General features: G+C 34.3%; 3 protein-coding genes across 4 annotated transcripts; 1 reads left to right on the top strand and 2 right to left on the bottom strand.

Moving 5' to 3' along the window:
- Positions 1-4,677: 4,677 nt before the first annotated feature.
- LOC120341136 (kappa-type opioid receptor-like) lies at positions 4,678-13,851 on the top strand. 2 transcript variants are annotated; one of them, XM_078119800.1, is made up of 10 exons: positions 4,678-4,848; positions 7,412-7,574; positions 9,484-9,665; positions 10,103-10,339; positions 10,691-10,796; positions 11,070-11,342; positions 12,203-12,309; positions 12,742-12,769; positions 12,810-12,890; positions 13,132-13,851. In XM_078119800.1, exons 1-9 carry the CDS (start codon positions 4,715-4,717, stop codon positions 12,846-12,848), a joined length of 1,269 nt encoding a protein of 422 aa, XP_077975926.1. In that variant the 5' UTR covers positions 4,678-4,714; the 3' UTR covers positions 12,849-12,890; positions 13,132-13,851. The 2 variants fall into 2 exon arrangements, with proteins under 2 accessions (XP_077975926.1, XP_039265514.2); XM_039409580.2 differs by having other exon boundaries at positions 12,742-12,890.
- A 733-nt stretch (positions 13,852-14,584) lies between these two features.
- On the bottom strand, positions 14,585-20,351 carry LOC120341139 (tRNA (cytidine(32)/guanosine(34)-2'-O)-methyltransferase-like). Its single transcript, XM_039409583.2, has 9 exons — positions 20,017-20,351; positions 19,681-19,786; positions 18,755-18,833; positions 18,062-18,114; positions 17,830-17,893; positions 17,218-17,310; positions 16,571-16,758; positions 16,111-16,250; positions 14,585-14,783 (listed from the first exon to the last, which is right to left on the bottom strand). Exons 1-8 carry the CDS (start codon positions 20,208-20,210, stop codon positions 16,131-16,133), a joined length of 897 nt encoding a protein of 298 aa, XP_039265517.1. The 5' UTR covers positions 20,211-20,351; the 3' UTR covers positions 14,585-14,783; positions 16,111-16,130.
- Positions 20,255-22,128, bottom strand: LOC120341138 (polyprenal reductase-like). The gene has a single exon (XM_039409582.2). The coding sequence runs from the start codon at positions 22,072-22,074 to the stop codon at positions 21,169-21,171; it is 906 nt and encodes a 301-aa protein (XP_039265516.2). The 5' UTR covers positions 22,075-22,128; the 3' UTR covers positions 20,255-21,168.
- Positions 22,129-23,813: the final 1,685 nt, after the last annotated feature.

The following is a 23,813-nucleotide window of genomic DNA, read 5'->3' as shown; positions in this document are numbered from 1 at the left end:
TAACATCAGCATGTCATGTTTCATTTTGCATCGAACTTTAACTGTGACCTATAACCTATGAACTCGACTAGTTTAAGTGTGCAAACAGTAATAAATCAGACAGGTAATATATAACAGGTGGCTCACAGGAAGTAACTTTTCGTTACTTCCTCTCTTAAGTGAATTGCAATTAATCACAGTTTAATTGAGTTCGAGTCAGTATTTGTATGCCGAATACTTTATATTATGCATATTTTTACCTAAATATTTAAATATTTAAAAATATTTAAAATTGAGAAAATCACCGGTATAAATCTCTATCAAAGTAGTTTTGTGCGATCACTTAGCTTTTCATTCGATGTTTTTGTTTCATTTCCCGTCGTATAGCACCCACTCATCCACACTATATTTGAGGACAGATCATAACTGGGTTTACGTGCTGTATGAGGCAGTAAATCAATATATCGCAGATTTGAATTGCTCAAGGAATGTGTTTCACCACTGAAAATAAATAATGCTTAATCTCCAAAGGGGATAGAATGATTCATAATAGTCAAAGGTTTAGTTTTCAATGAGCTCAAAACAATTTTCCATTGTTTTTTGTTTGTTCAATACCTGGCAACTTTGAGGTAATATTAGGATTTTGTTAACAAAATTATTTTTAGATGCCCAGAGGTGAAAGGTTATCAGCAATATAATAGGGGGAAATTCCCACTTCCCAGAAGCTAGAAGGGATTTAAGAATCTTCCTTTTTATACCCGCCAATTTAGCAATCACATTATATGAACCCTGTTTGATAGCTATATCAGAGTCTATCGACAACTAAAGTCCGATAATGACTTAATCAAAAATTTTCAGTCGATACTACGATTCGAAAGTTTAGAAAAATAATAAAAATCTAGAAAAAGTCAATTGACACATTAATGCAGTTTAATAATGCAACAGTCTGCTTAGAAACTCAAGTCGTGATGATGTTGTATACTATATAAGGACCATTGAAGTATAATCACTTTCTGAGATTTTTACTATAATTATAAAAAGGTATTGATTTTTCATTTCGAGCAATAATGGCACTAAGGGTAATTAATCTTCACACCCAATAAAAACGTCAAATAGTTTTACGTAAGCACGTTCAACATAACGCACGTTCACGTTCGATATCAACTGAATTCAAGTATGCACGGAGATAAAATGGTATTAATATTAAAATGGCGACATTTGCGTTTATTGATATAGTTTATTATACTTGCATTACGTGGTTATCGATAGTCTCTGTTACGTAACAATAACAGTTATAATACACATATATTTTTAAACCTATTTTTAATAATGTTCAAAGAACATATTTTATGTTAAGTTTCTATGACATTCGAACATATAAAAATCCCTTAATTTATGAATAAACTGAATTGGTTTAACAATTTGCAATATAAAAAAGAAAACGCGTTTTATCTTCGCATTTTAAAATATATTACAATAAATGGTCTTATATTACGCGAACACTTGATGAAAAGAGCATTTGTAATATATCGCTACAAGTGTTTGGTTTAGATAGCTTTATAGTTTGCTGATGTGTTTATTACATTTAAAGTAACAGTTTCAGTTAATTTTGTAAGAGAAGAAAAATTATATTAGGAATAAGTTGATTTATTCTAGTAATGATTAGTCTTTAGATTTTTTTTAAACACTTCCATTTGCCAAGAATAATTTATATTAATAAATTTAAATCAAAAAATGATAAAGTTTCTAAATGAATACACATTTTTGAGCTTCCTATTTATTCCGTTGATCCCGCATGCAAGTGATACTAATTAATATTTCATGCGATCTGCTTCGATAAAGTCATAGAAATGATTAGGTTGTCAATTAACGACTATTTGTACATAGACACGTTTAAAAAACCACAGTTAGCGTGGCATGAAAAGCAGAGATACGAATGTAACCCTCGCTTTTCAGGGAAGCGATAAAACATCTTGTAAGTTTAAATAATTGCAGAATGTAAAAAGACCAGGATTAGATATTTCTCCCAGTACGTTAAGATCGCACGATTTCTATAAAAATAACCGTCTCATTCAGTATTTGGCTTGCCGTACAGAAATATTTGAATTTAGTTCAGACGTTTGACTCATGAGGTGGTTCACATACTCGCTCCGAAAAGGAACTAGAAAAGTCATTTATATGTAGGGATGGTGGAATCGAGTCCGGATTCGATCACAGAATCGATTCTTCGCGGAATCGACTAGAATCGATTCCGATGCACCGGAATCGATTCTCGAGTTTGAAACTTGGATTGCAAACAATGTGTAACGTTTTGTGGCAATTTATATGTATAAACTGCTTCACTGCTATGTTGAGTTGCTACGACACCGCAAACTTCACTATGTATAATATATATATTATAAATATCGCTAGTAGGCTTTAACGTTTATTTATTTTAAAAATCTCTGTGGGTTCTGAGAGATTCGTTTTTTTTTTGTGCGGTTTTGTCTCTTGTGGCAGATTGGATACCCATACTACTTAGTTTCGGCCTTCTTGTCCGTCCAGAATTTGAACATCGCTGTCTTGCTTGATTTCATATGGTATTGCTTGGGTGGGTATATTTTTTCGGTAATATGTCGAGGAATCGAGATTCGGAATCGAGAATCGGAATCGAAAATTTAGGAATCGGAAAAGAATCGAATACTTGTAAGTACTCATACTTGGCATCCTTATTTATATGTGGGAGTTAATATTCAGTTTGAGACAAACTTAACAGTTCAGTATACCCAATATACACAGCGCATAGATTGTCGGGCCGGCCAAGCTATTAAGACTCCTGAATAAATAGTTTCTGAATTGGGCCTGTCGTTAATTCTGAAATGGAACGACGTAGGAAAGACGAATCGAATTACATGAAGTAATTATTCTAACAAATTTAGAGCCTTTCTGAAAATGTCACCAAACGTCACAAACGTTGTACAATAAATGCTGACGAATTATGTGCCGTACGTTATTGTACTAAGCAGAACATACATACGCAAATATCTGTATACATTTCCCTGAATCATGGTACAAGACTTTGTTTCCATTCTATATATCGGACCAACATATTTCTGAAAGAAACATCGATGGATGGTTTTTAAATTCTATTTAGCTAGCATCATCAGCTGACTCACATAGGTTTACAGGTTACCGAGAAAATAGTCTTCCTGGTGTGTCACTACACGATATCTATCAGGTAAATTGATTTGAATCCCAGGAAACGATGGAAAACGCTCATCAATTGTAAAACTAACAAACGGGTGTATTTAATTTCTGCGAATATGACCTCTTCTATGTATCAGTCGGAAAAATACATGATGGTGCACAGTCAGTTCGAGTATTGAACGTTGATGGAGCCACACGATGTAGTATAGGGCCCGTATTATTTAGTTTTACATGGCAATTCTGAGTTGTATGAGCTACTTTTAAATTCAATTGCGATAAATAACTGGCATCGTCCGTAATCATTTATTGGTAACGAAAATTTATTTAATTCATAAAAAAAAATTGTTGACTTTTGGACGCGCAAATGTAACTTTGAAAGCTCCACTAATTTTGGGAATGGGAATCAGTGTCATTTTTCTGGGAAAATGTTAGGATAACAAGTTATTATGATGGCATAAATAAAATGATACCTATAAATTGTTACGTCGAAAATGAGTAGAAATTTTGCTGCTTTCACCTCAGGTATACAAATATCTATAGTTAGTACATATAAAGAAAAAGCAAAGATAGAAGCGGTCGCTTTATAAGATATAGTCGGTAGTTATGGACCATTTATATTTACTTAATTTGCGCGGCTGGTTATCTCACAAACGGCACTAATCCCTGTAACGCAGGCCACAGTTTGTTTGATATTTTAACATTTCGAAACAGCTTCAAATTGAAATTTCAATTAGTAGCGTCACAATTTTGAACTGGAAAATTGATTTTGGACGTTTGGAATCAAATTCTAAGTCAAGGTAATCAATCAAACAATTGCATAGAAACGAGTAAGTTGTGATTGTTTTATAAGTTCCAGACATATCGCTAAAGTTGGCTATTGAATGATAACGTAGTAAGATATAAATAGTAGAATTGCAACTAGTCAGATGAAAGTTCAGTTAAATCATGACCATAACCTCATTTCTCAAATGTATTGTGATGTCATAAGTTGTATTATAACGTCAAAGTTAAAGACGCTGACGTAAAGTTTGTACGGTTGGTTCATATGAATACTGTATATATTTTCTGTAAAGATAGGAAGGACTCAATGAGATTCAAAACAGAAAGTGTAAATGCGAAACTAATAGTATTATAGTCTGTTATACTCGTTTCAACTACAATAGCCTTGACAATGGCGATTTCAGGCAGATGAAAGTTCAGTCAGCAAATGTATGGAAATTGTGATGTCATGGGTTGTATTATAACGTCGAAGTTTATTACGTTGACGTAGTTTGTACAGTTGATTCATATGAATACTATGTATATATTTTCTGTAAAGATAGAAAGGACCCAATTAGAGACAAAACAAAAAGTAAATGCGAAACTAAATGCGAAACTAATAGTATGTATTGCCAGTTATACAGCTTTCAATAGATATATAATATATGCAGCACAAGATTTCTAACTTTCATTTTTATATTTAAAATCCTTACTGAATGTGCGTTTTGTCTTTACCTGTTTTATTCATTCAACACTTTGCTAGGTTATATAGTACAACTGTCTGGTCGTGATGGATGGGAATACTTCCGGAGAAATAGCGGAAGCAGTTGTCAGATTGCTTACTTATGTAATCGGAACCGTTGGAAACCTTATCGTTATCTTCGTTATTTTGTTTCTGGGAGAATACAAGAAAATAACGCATTGGTAAGAATTGCTATTGTAAAAATTATATCCGCACATGTATTCCAAATAGTAATATATTTGCCGATGTGAACCCGAGGTGTCTCATGTAAAACCTGATGTTTTCGTCTTTCTCGTAAAAAAGGCGCTTTTTGGCCTTGAAATGTACCTATATGAGTAGTTTTGAAAAAAGGCAGTAGTCGTTCTTGGTTTGTTGTTGTTGTGTGCTTTTCTCCGCAACTATCGGGAACAATTAATTCCAAATTTATTTTCAGTATTTAAATGTGGTTGAACGTAACACCCTAATCCGTCACGATTGTCCGCCGATATTTTCAGCAAACACCGTGCCCAGCTGAGGCCTTTACCCTACCATTGGGATGCGCAAGTTTCGTCTGCATATATTTAAGAATTACTTCCTTGTTTTTTCACACCACAGTGCTACATATATATCATTATATGCATCATATTTAGATGATTAGCAATGTTTTTGAAAACCTAATTTTGAAAGCTTTTTATCCTAGATTCACAGTAGAATACAGGAACACAACATTTGGAATTAATTTGCAAATCATATGCTCATATGCTTAAATTTCAAGATGGAATGGTCTTTCTCAAAGTCAAAATCAAAAACACATGACCTAATGTCGATAGTATATGCACTTGATATAAAATATTTATATTGTTTTGGAACAGAAAATTCTGCAGATTTTGACAAATCTTATCTTGAGATTCTTGCCATAGATTGAATTTTCATATGAACGGTGTGATAAAAAAAAACGCAGAGCACAAATGAGGTTATTCAAGGAAGTAAATTCACAATGGCGCTATAAATGCTTCCCGTGATCAACCTCTAAATGGTATTATTATTTAGAAATGTATATGAATCCATGCAAAAAACGGATGACTTAAACATTATGCCATTGATATTGTGTCAACTGAGACAAAGGGTCATATTTAAATTAAAAGCATTTTTACTTCACAAAACCGGAGCAAAAGAAGCGGTTTTGTGCCATAACTTGCTTATGAATAAAAATAAGTAAAATTTAACAAACGTTTTCAATCATTTCGTAAACAACGTGATAAAATTGTGTCACAGTATCACTGCCAAGGTTCAAAATTGAGACATTTCGACATAGAACATGCTGGCATTTTCCTGCAACGGAAAATACCATTTGAATAACTGACAAATATATATACCAGTACTACAATATTAATAAAAATGCACCCCTTAATATTATGAAAATACTATTCATGTATTAAATAGAATTTAAATTATACTTAATATTATGTAAGTGATGTAATCGTTGGATTGGTATTTGCACGAGATATGATTAATTTCATAGAAGCAAAAATATCGAAACCGTATATTATTTATTATAGGAATCGAAAAATGAGCTATGTACCAGAGTCTATGTACTTTATTATTGTGCAAGTTTCTAATCGTGATATATTGAGTTCTTAATTTTACAAAATTATATTTTATAAAACTAATACAATACATTGTATTACACTCACTTAACAAAAAGCAAGCATATTTGTGTCGTATTGCAATTAAAATTTGAAAAAAAAATACAATTAGTTTCCACACCCTTTTCTTGTTTTTTTTCAGTCTAATATTCTCAGATAAAAACTTTGTGCGAGAAATACGTTTTCCGATGATGCGTAATATATAATCTTCTAGTGTTGTCAGATTTAAACGATAAGGTATAAAGTTTTACTCATTTAGGAAACGAAAAACTAACTATTTATCGATATTGTTGCTTAAGTGTTTCATAAATATAAAACGTATATAGAGAACTAATCAAACTAACCTAGAATCACTTATACATATTTATAATAAAGAAGGGTTCGTTCAATTGTGAGACTGTACTAATGTTATTGTTTAGACTGGCCTCAAATGTTTTATTGCAACTCTATCAAATCATTATGCAACTAACAATTAGGACGAGGCTAAATCTTTTTGACAATAATTTTGATTGCTTGGCTTTTGGTAAAATTTCCCCGCGCCCTTGTCACAAAACTGCAGCAGGATATCCCGTAACTACATGTATTAGTATTGAATCGTATCGATTAAGATTTATAAGCCAAATATAGACTGTTTTTGTTCACATACATGTTGCAAAAAATAAGGGTATATTTAACAGTTATAAAAGTCTATCATTGAAAAAATACCACAGTCATGATGCAAGAGAACCATTTACCCTAATTATATTGATCAATAATTACCAAATCGCTTTATAGAAAAACTTTAATCAGTGTTGTGCAATTATTTATTGATTTATTCATTATGGGGAATATGAAAAACGTGAGTGCATGTTGTACACCTAAGACAACGTTTCAAAATGGCGGTATTTTTGTAGCGCAAGGTTTTATATACGCAAAAGTCAAACTACTCCAGTATATTTTGTATTCTGAGAAAACTATTAATGATTCTCTGAAAAATGTCTCACTTGAGTTAAAACGTTCTGTTAAAATATGATTGCAAAATTATGCTCTTGACATATATGTTGGGTTTCTCAGGAGGAAGTGATTTAAATATATCGGGAAATCTAACCAGGAAGTTATGCATTATTTATTTATTTTTCAGGTACGTTCTGCAACTGGCGCTCGCTGATCTATTATTTTTGCAAACAGTTCCGTTTTGGGTGACTCAATTGCTACATAAAGGATGGGCGTTTGGGTCGTGGTTTTGCACCGTGTGTTATGCAATATTGTATTTCAATTACTTTTCATCCATCTTGTTTTTAATGGTAAGTTATAATTTCAAATTAAATTAGTTGTTAGTGATTTTCATATAAAATAGAAAGAAAATTTTTTGTGGCACTATTTGCCTTGCATGTGTCTAATATACTGGATGAAATGTCGTAAATTTGCGACGTCCCTTATGTTTGGTGGAGTGAGAATTACCCTATGTCACGACTAGCAAATGCATTAGCGAATCTATGCATTTACTTGGTGGGCAAACAGGTGATTTGGTTATAAACATAGATTAAATAAAGTTTGAAAAAAAATTCGAGATAACGATATTATACAAAAAAAAAAGAAAATTTGTAAAGAGAAACTTGAAGTATGGCGGAAAAGGCCCACAGTATAGGATATCTTACTTTCCTGAAAACACCCGACACGCAGTTCATACTATGATTTTTAGTACAAAACTAATCCATTTTCAACATAGAAGAATACGGCTCTGTTGTACATATGTTGTATAAGATGGGATTCAAATTTCAAATCCTTACGTAATAAGGCATGATTATCAAATATTTCATGCCCTTATTTTGACCGGCTTTCCCCGACTTCCACTGGAATTGAATGTGTCTGCTCCCATGAGTAAGAGATTGATTCAATGCACGAGTGCATGGAATTTGAAACCTAAAACCGATATCAATATAACAAGCCATTGAAACATTTCTGCGTCAATGAAGCAAATGCAACAATTGTCAATGGTGGTTACCGGTGACAGCACATTTGAACCTACGTACATTTGAGCCCATACATTTGCACCCGTATATCCACGGGTTAAATCTATATGTGGGTTCTAAAATCCATGGGTTATGGTTAGTATGGGTTCAAATATCCGTAGGTGCAAATTTTTATAGGTGCAATAGTATGCAGGTGCAATTGTCGTGGGTTCAAATTACGGGTTCAAATGTAATGGAACCGTGGTTACCAAATACACAACGGAAATTTCAAGCGTATAGAAAGCACATGCATTTGTATGGAATATCGAATTTTTCCATCAGAACGTGCAATATGCAGCAAGGCCAATTTGGCCAAGCCACTGTAGAGCATATTAACACTATCTACGACTGCTCGCCATAAACTTCACAAAATTGGCGATCTTCTGTTTCGGCGAAGAAATTAGTTCAACCGTAAAATAATCCAAATTGTTCCGTATATAGAGTTGCTAAATTTTGAGGTTCGATAAAAATTAAAAAAAAAAATAAAATAAAATATATATATATTACTAAATCCAGAGAATGGGTCTCAACCTTCCTCTTCTCGTTTACCACTTGGCAAACTTCTAAAATTAAATTTATCCACTCAATTTTCTATATATACTGTTTATTCCATGTGTTCTGTAAGTAAAATATGAAAAAGTGGCGCTAACAACTATTGCGCAACGTTGCAATTTGCTATATGGTCACAATTGGCAATGTATTCTAGGTTGTGTGCAAAATGTATAGAAATAAACTTACTCCCTCCCATTATTCGCTGCCTTCCCAGTTTGGGGTCATTTTTGGGATAATAAATCTTATGTAAAAATGATTGTGTTATATTAGTCATCAAAGTTGTCGTTTAGTATTTGAGCTTGTCCTGCGAGATTTTACAAAATTTATTTAAAAAAAAATTGGGTCACTCGAAAATAAGGTTGGAAACCACTGGAAATCGTATCTTTTATTCTCACAATTGAGAACAATTAGGATTAAGGTACTCCCGAAGTATTCATACCAAGATGGCGCACAACCTGAACATAGTATGTGAACCAGGTTAGCGTTGTTCCGGTTGTGCGTCATCTTGGTACGAATACTTCCGGAGCGCCAAGATTAGTTGTATTCCAATCGGCACCTGTGTATTTTCATATCCAGCATGTATTTCGCAAATGCTCTAGTCAAGTGGAAAGTGTGTATTGAATAATAACCTGAAACTATAATTTTTTAGATCATGGCAATCGACCGATACCTTGCAGTTTGCCATGGCCAAAAGCAATTTGTACAAAACTTGAGATCAAATAAAAAATGCAATATGATCACTCTTTGTACTTGGATACTCTGCTTAGTCCTCTGCATTCCACTCATGTTATATACCAGAACAACTGGGTTAGAGCCACATTGCAGATGCAGGTTAGATTTTTTTCGTATTTTTTATATATATTTATTTCCATCATTTTCATTGAAATTGCGATAATTTCTTATCATTTGCATTTGCAAAGGAATAATATAAAAGGTAACGTCGAAGGAAAAATTTATTAAATTGTGAAGAGACTTTATGCACACCCTGTATAATCCGCTTTTCATAACCAGATAAAATGCATTCAAATTTTACCAAAGTTTATATTCTCTTCGTCTAAAGAACCGACACACTTTTTTGAAGATGCGATTATATTTAAGGACAAAAACGTGCACTGTTTGAAAGATAAAACAGCTTTCATATTGAAACCACACACGCTATATATATATATGGAGACTCTTTCGCATATATATTTTGTGTGTGTTATTAAGAAGATTTATTGTTCGTGGCACGACTGTCTCAACTTTATTAAAATATCCCCGTATTTCAGATTAGTATTTCCAGAAAGTCCTGTAAACTGGTGTGAAAAGTTTGATCCAAGAAACGATGTGAATGAGTGCCTGAACACGACGTTCATCTTAAGATACAAACCGCCAACATGTAAGTCTGCTGAAATATCAACACCAACGATAACACAGCCGATTGATATGGGGAACTCCTCGGAATATGATTATCCTGAATATGGTGACTATTCTGGGTTCTCCGGAGAAGAGATAGGCGAAACTGAGTGAGTAATTTGTCTAGTTAAAGATACTTTGTTCGAATTACCCAACTGAAAAAATAATATGAAAATAATAGTTCAAAAATGTAGCAGACAATCCCCATTAAAAGCATATTTTGTATTGCTATACTGATAAAGTATACCACCCCACGATCCATGAACTTGAAGTAACTAAGCTTTTGAAGAACAGTAGTGATAAATACTGTTGTAGGCTATTACCAACACAAGCGCATTCCGTGTCTTTAAAACATGGTTAGATTCTTTAGCGACGCGCTTAACGAAGTGGTTAAGTTTGCGCTGGAATGAAATCCTATTGAAAATGCTGTCAATTTTAAAAAAAGTCATTTTTAATTATAGAAACGAAGAGCAAACAGAATTTCACTGCAAGCATACTTCACTCCAGCCTGGAATGACACCTTTTGTTCTGGCCAACTTTATAGCGTTTTTTGTTGTTCCGCTTGTTGTAAGTATAGGCTTTTATTTACTGTATTTAGGAACTTTCTACTGGAAAATAATAAATAGCTATAAAACAATACCCTATTTACAATAAATCCTCTAATTGGGTATAGCCTACAATAATTAGAGCAAAATGCACAACTTATTTCACCCTTAACGCGGAGCTAAGTGACATTGACAGGAGCAGGGCCAAAGGGGACTTCAATAGAAATAGTTTTTGATTCTTAATGCTACTAATACTATTGTAATAAAATATTACTGTTAAAATATCTATTTTCAGGTTATTACGATTTGTTACGGTTTAATCGTTTTTCAACTGAGAAGCAAAATGATGACAAGTGATTCACATACTGAAGAACATAACTCTAAAGCGAAAAGGGGAATTTTCAAATCCAGGAAATCCTCTTCTATCTCATCAACGGGTCGATCACAGAAAGATAAAAAGAGAATCACTATGCTCTGCGCTATTTTGGTGGTGGTATTTGTTGTATGCTGGCTACCGTACCATTCGATGATGTTGGCAATGATTGACGGATTCTCGACTCCATATCCGGTACAAATATTTTCTTAATGTTCTTTTCAAATTGCCTTCATTTATTATCGTGTTATAAATAGTATTTGAGACTCATTCCAAAATAATATATGTGTGAATCACGAATGGTAAGCTCTAAAACTGTTCTGTTTTACATTTACTGGAAAGGATAGATTTATCATATTTATCACCATTGATAGGTAGGCTTGAACGCGGCCTAATCTTATAGCAAACACTGCCATTAGTCGGTGCCCAGTCCGTGTAGATTGTGGGAATAGTCTATTAATTAATGCTTAAACACATTGCAAATCATAAGCTTGAACAACTAAAATAAACTAGCCTACAATATCTCTAGAATATTACCTAACCAATCGGTTCATCGTTACAAGCAAAAGAACTTTTGCTGATAACATGGCTATGTTCATCTTTAATACCTTAATTTAAACCATCGGTTCCCAAACGGGAACCCCTGCCCCCCCCCCCCCCCCCCCCCCCCCCAAGAGCAGTTGGGAGGGGTTCACAATGCTAGGCGCAAAACTGATTTTACTTTTCACTTTATAAAAAAACGCCCCGTTTTTCCTAGTTTCATTGCTTGATAAAGTTATTTCCATAGGATGTTTTTACTCTGCTGATCAATTGTTTGAACATAATGGGATTCGGAGTCTTCCAATCAAAATACCACTGGAATAATAAACAGGGGGTCGTGAGTGCCGAAAGCCTCCGAAAGGCGGCCACGAGCCATAAAAGGTTGGGGAACTCTGATCTATACGGATATCCCTATTCCCTTTAGATAACAACTAGTCAACAAGTTTAAATATTTGGGTAATAGATTATTACTGATTAGTAATTATTATCATGTCATTAAATTCTTTTTTTTTTAGAATTTCTGCAACTCTGCTTTTGTTGTGTTTCTCACTCTAGCATACGCTAATTCTGCTCTAAATCCTTTTATGTACAATTTTCTTGGATCTTTTAGAAAAAGACTGAAGTAAGTATAAACAATTTTCGGTGCTTCTGAAGTATGCGCACCAACATGTCGCACAACCTTAACCTGGTACACATACTATGTTCAGGTTGTGCGACATCTTGGTGCGCATACTTCAGGAGGTCCCAATTTTCTAAATATTCAATAAATATTCAATAGCGAAGTTACTTTGCGGTCAAAGAAAAGTCTTCCCAGTTTGTGAGTCTTCGACCGAAAAGTTACATATATATATACACATTAGTTGTTTCACTTCCGCGAGCACATGTATCATCGAGGGAAGATAAAATATTTTCACTCCTAGAAGATTCTTAAAGACACTGTATATATATATAATGTAATTGACACGATTTCACTGCTGTTAAACCTGGACTTGAGATTTACAACCCGCTGGTGTCAAAACAATTTAGTAAACGACAAATAATTAATATTCTACAGACAAATCAGATCTCACGAAAGAACTCGATCTTTGTTCACTGGCACGCGGTTAACAAAAATAGTAGTGAGTGGGAAAGGAACATCCCAGATGTCCAGCGACGAATTAAAATCAAGAAAACAGAGGAACGGGAGCGCACCGCATAGTGAAGGTAATCTTAGCACTATGTATTAAATTATTCGCCTATTTAAATGAAAATTCCACCTCTCTCACCTCGATTTTATCCTATTAATAATAATTAGCCAAAATAAATTTCAGCAGTTCAGCTGCTTTGTTGGACCACCCATGGACCACTTCTTTGTTCATAATTTTTATCTGAAGGAAAAATACTAACATATAATCTATGCACGATGCTTGATTTCAACTATCTTTATATTCCAAATTTTTTAAAGACGTGCCACTGAAGATTAAAGCGGACCAGACAACTGTTTGATAGTGGGACGGCAAAGTATGTTTCGCCTAGCATTGTTTACCTTTTCGACTGTTGACAACAATCAACAACTGCCGGCTTCAATGAAAAGCCGGAAATGTGTAAGACTTATCAGCAAATATAACTTGGACCTGGACATCACGACGCACTGGTTTAAAATTCATCCAGAATACAAGGAATGAAATTTTAACCTTATTTCACAAGAAAATTATGAATATCATATCGATAACAATCATGCAAAAGGCATCATTTCTTTATAGAACCACCATTTTTATTCGTAAACATCTCCAATTGTGTATGGACGTATTCACTCCGAGCAAGAGAACGAAATCTTTTCGGTTCAGCGTTACCTACCCAAGGGGATGTTACTCATGGGAGCGAACACAAGATGTTTCACCCACAACATCAACGTAGGGCGCTCCCGAAGTATGCGCACCAACATGGCGCACAACCTGAACCCTAACCTGGTACACATTCTTGTTAATGTTGTGCGCCATCTTGGTACACATACTTCCGGAGGTCCAACGCGTCATGTGGTCACAAAGGCCCTAAGCAAGTAAGCTGAGCGCCGTGTTTGCTGAGAAATGGCGGACAAGCTTGGCGGAAGGAAACTAATTTCCTTTTAACGGCTTTTTTCATCTTTACGCACTGGAAATTAGGAGATATTGCATATATAAACTTTTTTTTTTCACGAAAAAACAACAACACGTATTCCATTATTCTATATTTTCTGTTTCATGAATGCCTTTTTTGTATAAATTGTTGACACAAAAACTGTAACCAAACTACGGTAGATCTGGTCTCTCCTTAAAGACCGAACGCTGCAGCAACCAGTGTTTGGGAGACTCCATTCAAGGTGTTCAGATACTCCAACAATTTAAAAATGAGTTACTGCCGGCAAGTCTTTGAAATTGCAAAAATAATCTAGTGAGTAATGCTGTTATAAAAAAAAAACAGAAACTCTCTAGTTTTTAAATAATAATTGGAAATCAGACTGATGGATGCCTACTAGACGGACGTCATCAATATGATAAGATCCTTGCTCGATTTTCAGATTAACTTTGATTTAACTGGAGTCTGATTGTTCAATTAAATCATATCTAACCATTTCACTATTACATTAGAAATCTACTATGAATTACTTGAACTTAGGATCTCAGCTTTAAAATTCACAAATCGACTGACCCCGTATGGTGACTTGGGTTTTTTGAACTTGTGCCCAACACTGGCAGCAATTCACTAAGGTACCGTAATAGTAATAATACCAAACACAAGCCACAACAATTCTTCTTATTACTAGGTGTTTATTGAAATTTTAAAGTGGTAAAGTGGTATTTTTATTTTCGGGATCGGAAGAGCATTTCTACAGCAATAGAGCAAATTTTTACATAGCCATATTTCACAAAAATTGATACTATTGGCACAAAGCAACCAAGTGTATTAAAACCAAGCTTCGGATAAATTACTCTCTACATATGACATATGTTGGACCTTCATACAGTTTTGCATGATCATATTACAGTATTTTCAACCATTTCCCCCAGAAATAATGGCCCATTGGCAACATGACACAATATTTCTTTTCCATCATCGGCGCTCATTCATAGAAAGAGTCTAAAAAGAAAAAACAGAATATTTTGTATATACCAAAAGTTGGGACCGTGGAAGATAGATGAAACCATAAACTATAACTGAATACATGAACTGCCATGTAACATGGAATACAGAAATCATCTAGCACACAATCATCCCTGATCGAATTTCAACTTGCAAAACGTTACGACAGAAATAAATGCCAGTGCTCTGAAAAGCATATTCCTAAAGGTTATTATTGAAAATAATGAGCAAATTATGAAATCTCTTTCCAAGTATCGCTTACAATTGCCATTAACATCAATTTCGATTGCAATACCTTTTAATATTGTAACTACATATTTCTTTGCACATGTTATTTTTTCCATCTTTTGTATGGTAAATATGTTGCACAACTGCTTTCTTTAACTCATACTATTATTGTATAAAATTGTTCAATAAATATTTGATCAGCATTAACAAATCCGCAGGTAAATATATGGAATATTAAACAATGGTGTCAGTGTCAAAAACCAGGAAGAGGCAGTGTTACGGCAGGCTTATTGCAGACTAACAAATTTTCCATCTTTATCACAGAGTGATATTATCGCTGACTTGAGGTTTTTTTCTTACGGTGATATCCTTAAACTAAGGAGTGACAGCATTGCGATGGAGCGGAATAAGTGTTGCAGCAACAGCGCAGATATGTTTTTTAATTTGCAAAAATACGAATCAAAGCAACATATAATCAATCGTACATGTTTATGTCCACTGATTGCGTTGGTATTTTAGAGCAAAGATACTATTTATATTGTCACAATCGCAGATTAAATTGATCACAATTAAATTAATGAAGCAACACATATCGTTTCTGGAGACTTCGAGATGATGATTACCGTATGTATGTTTGATATTACACTTTATATGTATATTTATTGGCCTTAATTAAATTGCACTTTCAATGATTTTATAGCAGATCTTGGGATTTTTATAATGGCGATAACGAATTCGCAAGAGCGCAAAAATATGTATCAAAACTAAATATAATCAGGTAGTTTATCTCACATTATTATGTCCACAGATTGCCGTGTTACGTCGAGCACAATTAGATTAAAATTAAAAGACAGTTTAAATTCTCGTAGTTGTCATGGGTTGAATATTACGCTACAAGAAAAAGTCATTATGGGTTATTTTAACGAATGTGCAAACACCTCTCAGGAGATGTTGCACGGTAATTTGAGATTCCGATTTTACTGCCCGTCTAACTGGGAGGTTATATGCAAAAATTCATTTTTTCAGGCTTAAAAACAGGCCTCGTCTTATTTACCAGGTAGACTTATTCGCCAGGAAATACGGTAATAGAACCTACCTTGAATATCCTGTCCTGTATCATGATTTTGATTCTTTAGCAAGTTTGTTATCAGCTTTCAACTTGCAAGCTTCTTTATATGGTGGATCAATAGGTGGTTGTGTAGGTGAATGATAAACATACTCTTTACCATCTTCCAACTAAATAAAGGATAAAATATGAAGTAAGATGAGAAGAATATTCAAGAAAATTACTGTATAGATATCACAAAAATTCAAGGATGTTGTTCAATAAAAATGGATTAGAACAAAATGAATGGGCGAGTTATGAATTCTAGTATACAACAAACAGTTTGTTGCCTATTTGCGCTAACTGTACAGTTACCGAGTCGGTTGAGTCAGGAATGAATTACATTTACCTGGTCATCATACAACATGAATACCAGGGGAATCTAACTCATCTATCTCCATATGAAAATTTTGAATTGCACCGTAAATGATGAGTAAATAAGCCCTCTCACTTGTAGCGGATAAGTACGATCTGAATCAAATCCGCTTAAATCTCCACATGCTAAGAATGGTAAAATACATCTGTTTGCACCAACAAGTTGATTTGAATAATCATCGTAATCATGATTTAACAAAGGATTCGCCATGGATGGCTTGAAACCTTCAGGAGGGTTGTATTCTTGACAAACCATGAAGGCTTCTGTAATACAAAACAGTAATGATACGCTACACCTAAAATAAGCTGTTCGCCTCCTAGCTGAGGTTGAGCTATCAATGAGCCTACAAAATCAGTTGCTAAGTATGTATGTTCATTTATAACAGTGGTCGGCAAACTTTACTTATTGCTGGGTAAAAATATGCACATATCCGATAGCAAGCGGGCCAGATTAATTTACCGGTGCTCCGCAACAAAAAAAATAGCTTTAAATTATAGGGAACTGCCAACTAATGTTAGACAAGTAGACGACATACAAGTTGGCACAACTGGTATGTGCTTTCGCTTATACACCGATTGTTACAACATGAAATAGTGCACCGATAATATTAAATCTAAGAACAATTTTGGTTTTTATGCATTAAGAGTGAGTTTGGTGGGCAGAAATAAATTTTTTAGCAGTTTGAAGACTTCTGATTTATAATATTAAACTCAATAACTTACCTATGCTTGAATTTCTACTACTTCGAGGTTTTGCACAAGTTACTTCTTTAAAGAACATCTTCAACTGAGAGAAAAGAAGAGAAACGTCTTTTCCTAAAATGAAATAGTAGGCTTACATACAGTTATATGGAGAAAATAAGAAATATGAATGTTTTTTCATGTGTGGTAAATTCAATGCCAGAGTCCAGAAACATAGTGAAAAATTATTCACTAATAGCAATGCCTTATTCAAGTAATGACCAATTACTCTATTTCGCAGAAATCTTGGCTTGACTATGCAGCGAATTGACACAGCGAATTAAAGACCACTAGTTCAAATTCCATGACCACCAACTCACTTGAGACATAAATTGGTTAATGCTAAACTAAAAAGATTCCGGTCTCTCCAAAAATTGTAGCTCTCTAGATATCAGTGAATGGTTGTACAGAGCCTTGTTCTGAGCAAAATTTATTTGGGCACAGAGATACCTAATTGTTGACGTTGGCCTTGTATAATATATACATAACACCAGTCAACGTAGAATGTCGCTACAGATGATCTTGGCTCTGTGGCAGAATTTATAAACTGATAAATTATGGATTAAATTCTGAAAAAAAAATATTCAAATATACCTCTGAATATTTTTGCAATGAATGTTCCTCCCTTCTTCAGTACATGAGTTGTTATATTCAATGCCTGACAAGAAGAATAGTTAATTTGTTATATATTCAACACTGATAATCAGTCATTGTCTATACTGTATATAACATGTAAGTAACAAAATATCAACCTGTGATTGGTATAAAATGCAACAGTACACAAGATAACAATCTACAAATATAAAAGAGTAAAATTGTAACTTACAGCTAAAAGTAATTGAGCTTGAATATACTCGTCAATGTCATGAAGTCCAGTAACTAAAAACAAATGAGAAATTTATATTATGATGAGATGTAACTCTGAAATAAATCTAAAATAGGTACGGTAACCTGCAAAATCTTGATTCTCTATAATTATCAGAATAAAGCTTGGTCTTTCCATTCCCACCTTGGCCAATTTGAATCTTGACTGGTTCATAATCACTCATGTGGATTAATCAAACTTATTGTCTTCACAATGAAGATTACATTTTGGATATGAAGTGTACTTATGAGTTGTTCTCCTAATTTATGTTGTCAGAATTGCTGTGGTAGTTGTTGTTGTGAAGAACTAATGGACCAACCGATTGCAAATTTTAAATCTTGCAGATGAAAGAAGTCGATGAAAGTCTATAACTTTAATATATTTTCAATTTTTTTTATGATGCATATGGGGTCCGATATTTAAAACCAAATTTTGCTGTTTTATTCTAAATAGAAGGAACACTGTCTCAAGATTTGACTTTGTGTCAATATATTTGAGTTCTCCTGTACTGTCATGAAATCATTACTTACCTGTAATACTTAATTCAAAATATACAAATTTGTTGGTTATTTATCATTTTTTCATATGATGCCCTTAAAAAAGATAAAAGCAATAGGTCATAGGTCAGGATTAAACAGTAAGAAAGAAACTTACCATCCGGTGCCCCATCACAAACAACCAAATCTGCAGGTTCGCCCTTGAAATGATCAACAATACTTTCTGCTGTTGAAACCTATGGTGTACGAATGGATTACAAATGAAAACATATGGTAATTCAAATGCACAAATTATACATCTAAAAATCTGTGTGATGATATATACATAGCATAATATGAAGTAGACTTTTGTAATTGGAGTGTGTCCAAATGACAATTGCATGTTGATATTTTCATTATTCAGACCCACAGAAATTCAAAATGAGTTTACAATATTACATATTGATCTAGTCCAGGGGTGGGCAACCCCTGGCACGCGTGCCAAACTTGGCACGCAGGCCCATTTATCCGGCACGCGAGGGAGGCTTCGGGAACGAGATCATTCTACTTCAGATAAAAAGCTTCAAGACTATGAATTATCTGATGAAACGAGGTGTTCGTTTATTCATTATCGTTTGTAAACAATACGTTATTCGAATCTATTTGTCGGACTGATATTACACCGATTAGTGTATCTGTCCGTACGTGTTTGAAAGGTTTAATATTGTGTATCTCTGCCTCAAGAGTGGTAAAGCATGGTTTTTGATTTTGGTTGGCACGCGGAACAATTTTGTCGATCAACTTAGCCGATTTTGGAATTTGGCACACGAGTCGAAAAAGGTTGCCCGCCCCTGATCTAGTCTAATCTGACACCATTCAACTTTATGATTGAGATTTACAATTACGATGCTATTTTGATATTGGCACTCCAATTTTGATGTGACTATTCATTTAAGACCAACCATGCTCCCTGATTCTCTGAGTAGTAGGCCCTAACATTATTGAAGAATAAAAACTTGAAAATGAATATTCTAAAAAAACTAGGTCACACGAGAAATAAAGTCATGACTCATGAGTTAAATTTTTTTTAAAACAACATCTTGCCTTTGTGATATCTCCTTGTATTTGTATAACACCAGGTAGTGGAGCCATTGCCTGCAAATCTACTGCTACAATCTTTACATTTGGATTCTCTTGTCCAGTGGGCCCTCTGAAATATTTTTTTCTACAAGTTAACAAGTGTGAAAATGCAAGGGAACAGAAATTGAATCTTCAGAAAACAATGTTTATTTGTAGTAGCATATAAGACTTTGTATAACATACATGCAACCAGAAGAACTTAGTTTATTAAACTTCTTGGATTTAAGAATCCTTCAGTCAAGAAAATAAAATGTTATATTCCAGTATTAATGCCATGACAAAAAAACCTTGATTATTCACCTTAATGTTCTTGTCAAAACTTGGCTCCAACTGCCTGGTGCAGCACAAAGGTCAACCACTCGTTCAACACTTTTGTTCAAAAATTTGAACTCTTCATCTAAATGTAATAATTTGAATGCACTGCGTGCTCTCCATCCTTCTTCTTTTGCTAATCGGTAATAAATATCACGCTTGTCTTTACTCGATTTTCCCATTAAACTAGACTTGTATAAAGGTGGAATTAAAAAAAATTTGAATATCTAAAAAATTAGAAAATTTCAATTAGCTCAATTTGCTGATAAAATATAACTTAAAGAACCAAGATGATAATTTCAAATTGTAGGCCTATATTAAATTTCGAGCAATGAGAACACTAAATGCATTTCTCTACAATACAGAGCCAAATATGTTAATACCATGATTCAATTAATCTCCTATGAATTGGATTAAAAATGACTTCTGTTATCAGTAACAGGGAAAATAAATATCTCAGGACAAGATGAGTACCAACAAACGAGCAGGTTTGGGCCTATGCCGACAAATCCTTGTTCTCAACTTGCCTACAGTAGCATGTACAATAACAATTTAGTGTTTGAGAAAATAGGAAAAAAGAAAATTGCTCTTTGAAAACATACAACAGGGATGAATAATGCCACAATTTTCTATTTTAATAAAATATTGACCGAAAATTTGCTAAAAAAACAAGATAAGTATTGTATATATGCATAGATAAGTGTTTAATACAACTTAAATTTGACAAAATAGATTGAACATGCTTTTGCTAACAAAATTTTGACCAAGCAAAAGCCATGGGTAAAAATGAATATACAGGGTGTCCAAAAAGTTTCGTCCGATTATAAAGTCTTTATAATCAAATGTTATTTTTTTTCTTTTAAAAATGATTTATAGTCAACCTCTTTCTAATTGGATGTTATAGATGTTGAATGTTATAGTCCCTATTTATCATAGAACCAAATTTATTCAAATTTGCAATTGGTAATGCTATGAAATCGGGCGGAACTTTTTGGACACTCTGTATGTTACATAAACTGAGCATATCAACTAAATACCTGCTGAGTTGCATTAATCCGATTCGGGGACAAATTTCAAATCCAGGTTGGGACTTATTGCACATGATACTTTGACTGGGGTAGGAGAAGATTGTGTTCTCTCTCAGTATACAAAAGGAATCAGTGCTCTTCTATGCTTTGGATATTGTTTGAATGTTGATAAATACCATTCATGGGACATTTTAGCCATTCCAATATGTATCACAATGACAAAAACAATAGCATATCTCCAAGAATAGTGCGAAAATCCTACTATGAATGTCAGAGCAGTGTAGATCAATATTTCAGTAAAATAATGAGGACAGGACACAAATTCAAAGAGATCACCAGTGGGGATTTTATATTCAGATTTATCAGAAATTTTTCTCAACTTAGCAAATATATGAAAACTTTGATTTTGATAATATGAGGCCACAACAAAGAGAATTATTCCAACAAAATGTCTCAGTTCGATATCACCAGAAGGTAATTTTTCAATTGCACCAATTTTTGAAACAATAGTTAAAGGCTCAAAAATATAGAAAAAAACACCAAGAAAGTAATGGAATAAATTTATAGTAGCTTGCTTGGAAAATTTGCTAACATATAAACATTCATATAATCTTCGACAACCTTGAATAAGTATAAGTGTAAAAGCAAGCAATAACGACTTCTTTGTTATCAAATTTCGAGTTGTACTCGATTCAGGAACAATGTACTTAATGATCAAACCTTTTTGCGTATCAGAAAACCAAAATATTATGCTCAAATCTGCGATGAATATCAAATTCCATAGTACAGAAATAGCATAAAAATGTGTGAATATCTTCTTTGGTAAATTGAAAAACTTAATGGCTTTTCCAGAATTAAGTTTGCCATATTGAGAAGCTATTGTCATCAGCTGCCACAGAACTCCGCCATTTTCTTTATTAAAGGTGCAAAGAGCGACGAGAAGTAGAACAAGGAGGAATATCATAATAAACCATAATAATTCAATTGTGTCTCCAATAGTTGGTGGAACATAATCCATGCCAGTTGCTCAACTATTACAGTATTAGGTTATATAACTTTGATCTGGTGAAATAAATCTGTAAATTTCACATATTACAGTATTATAATCTTATAGAAAGCTAAATCCAATACATGAAATACTGGAAGCTAGTTCACTAAACGCTGTCAAGTACTTTTAGTTGGCGTGGCATGACCATTTTCACATATGTCATAATGATATCTATCCACCACCTGACTACGTCATCCAAAAATTACGTCACTACAGCGTAACAATTACGAAATATGACCCGTCAAAGTATACGAATCGTCGTCCAAAAAGCGCAGACGATCACCCGAAATCAAGCAAGCTATTTCTTTCGTTTCCTCGTCGTAACGATTCCAATATCAGAGAGATAGCTAGCGTTAGCGTGTTCGTTGTCTTCAGCAGAGATGTCATTTCGGCCATCATAGCTTTTCTTTGGAAGCTCTATGACGTGTTTGTGACGTAAAAATGGGGTAATTTTCGGATGACGAAGCCAGGTGAGGAATAAGGGTCTCGTATAGTTTCGTACATACCGTACTTCTAGTAGGCGTAGCATAACAATTTTTCGACATGTCAATCCTAACCCTCACCTGACTACGTCATCCAAAAATTACGTCACTACGACATCACAATCACGTCATAGAGCTTGCCGAATACTCGTACGATCGCCCGAAATGGCATCGGCGCCGACGATAAAGAACTGACTAACGTCAGCAATCTCTCTCTTATCGGGATCGCTGCGACGAGAAAACGAGAGAAATGGCTGTTCGATTTCTCGTCTGCGCGTCTTGGATGACAGTTCGATGACATAGGACATGGATGACATAGTCTGAAAAGTTCTATTACGTCACTGTGACGTAATTTTTGGATGGTGTGGTCAAGTGGGGGTTAGAATTAACACGTGAAAAAATTGTTATGCTACGCCTACTAGAAGTACCGTACGTTAGGTACGAAACGACATGACACCCAGGAATGACATATGCAAAAATGTTTGTGCCACGCCAACTAGAAGTACCGGTACTTTCGTCGTTTAGTGAACATGCGCCCAATATGGAATATCTGAATACTGCAAATATGAATGAATGATGGACTTAACGTGTAGCTGCATATCACGTCAGTAATATATAGAGATAGGCCATAGGCCTAGCTGATACATCCCACACAAATGCGGTACCAACCTCTGCCCAGTTACACCAACAGCCCGAGTATGGTCCAACAAAAACGAGAGTGGGTACACGGATAAATCCTACCGAACTCAAGCGTATGCACAGGTTCTTTCCCAGTCGGGAAATTGAAGTCCGGAAATATTGGAAATTGACTCCCACTCCGGATTAAGAAAACATTTGCGATGTGTCACCGTGTATAATTGTGAGTCCGGGTCGTAAAAAATATACTCCGACTACAGCTCAGAACCCAGATTATCGCCATGACCTCATTTGAATATCTGTCCCAGAGCTCATTGCTGGCAGAAGTTTTGTTTTCAGAATACTTCAGGAGGTCCGAATCATGTGCTATAAAGTTAAACTTCGGAAACCATAGCTCTGCAAATTTCAACTATATTTTTTATTTATGAAAAATGTAATTTGGAAACGCGATTCCAAAAAATGACTGAAGTCGTCCAGAAAATGCTGCACTGCGAAGAGAGTTTTATCTTATATAGCCTATCTATACTATTACTTGATTCAAACAATATCATATGTATTGACTCAGAAGTGTGGAAGACTTACTAACTTACT

This window comes from Styela clava, chromosome 14, assembly GCF_964204865.1.
Source record: "Styela clava chromosome 14, kaStyClav1.hap1.2, whole genome shotgun sequence".
In the NCBI taxonomy this organism is placed as follows: domain Eukaryota; kingdom Metazoa; phylum Chordata; class Ascidiacea; order Stolidobranchia; family Styelidae; genus Styela; species Styela clava.
This window is presented reverse-complemented; position numbering and strand designations above follow the sequence as displayed.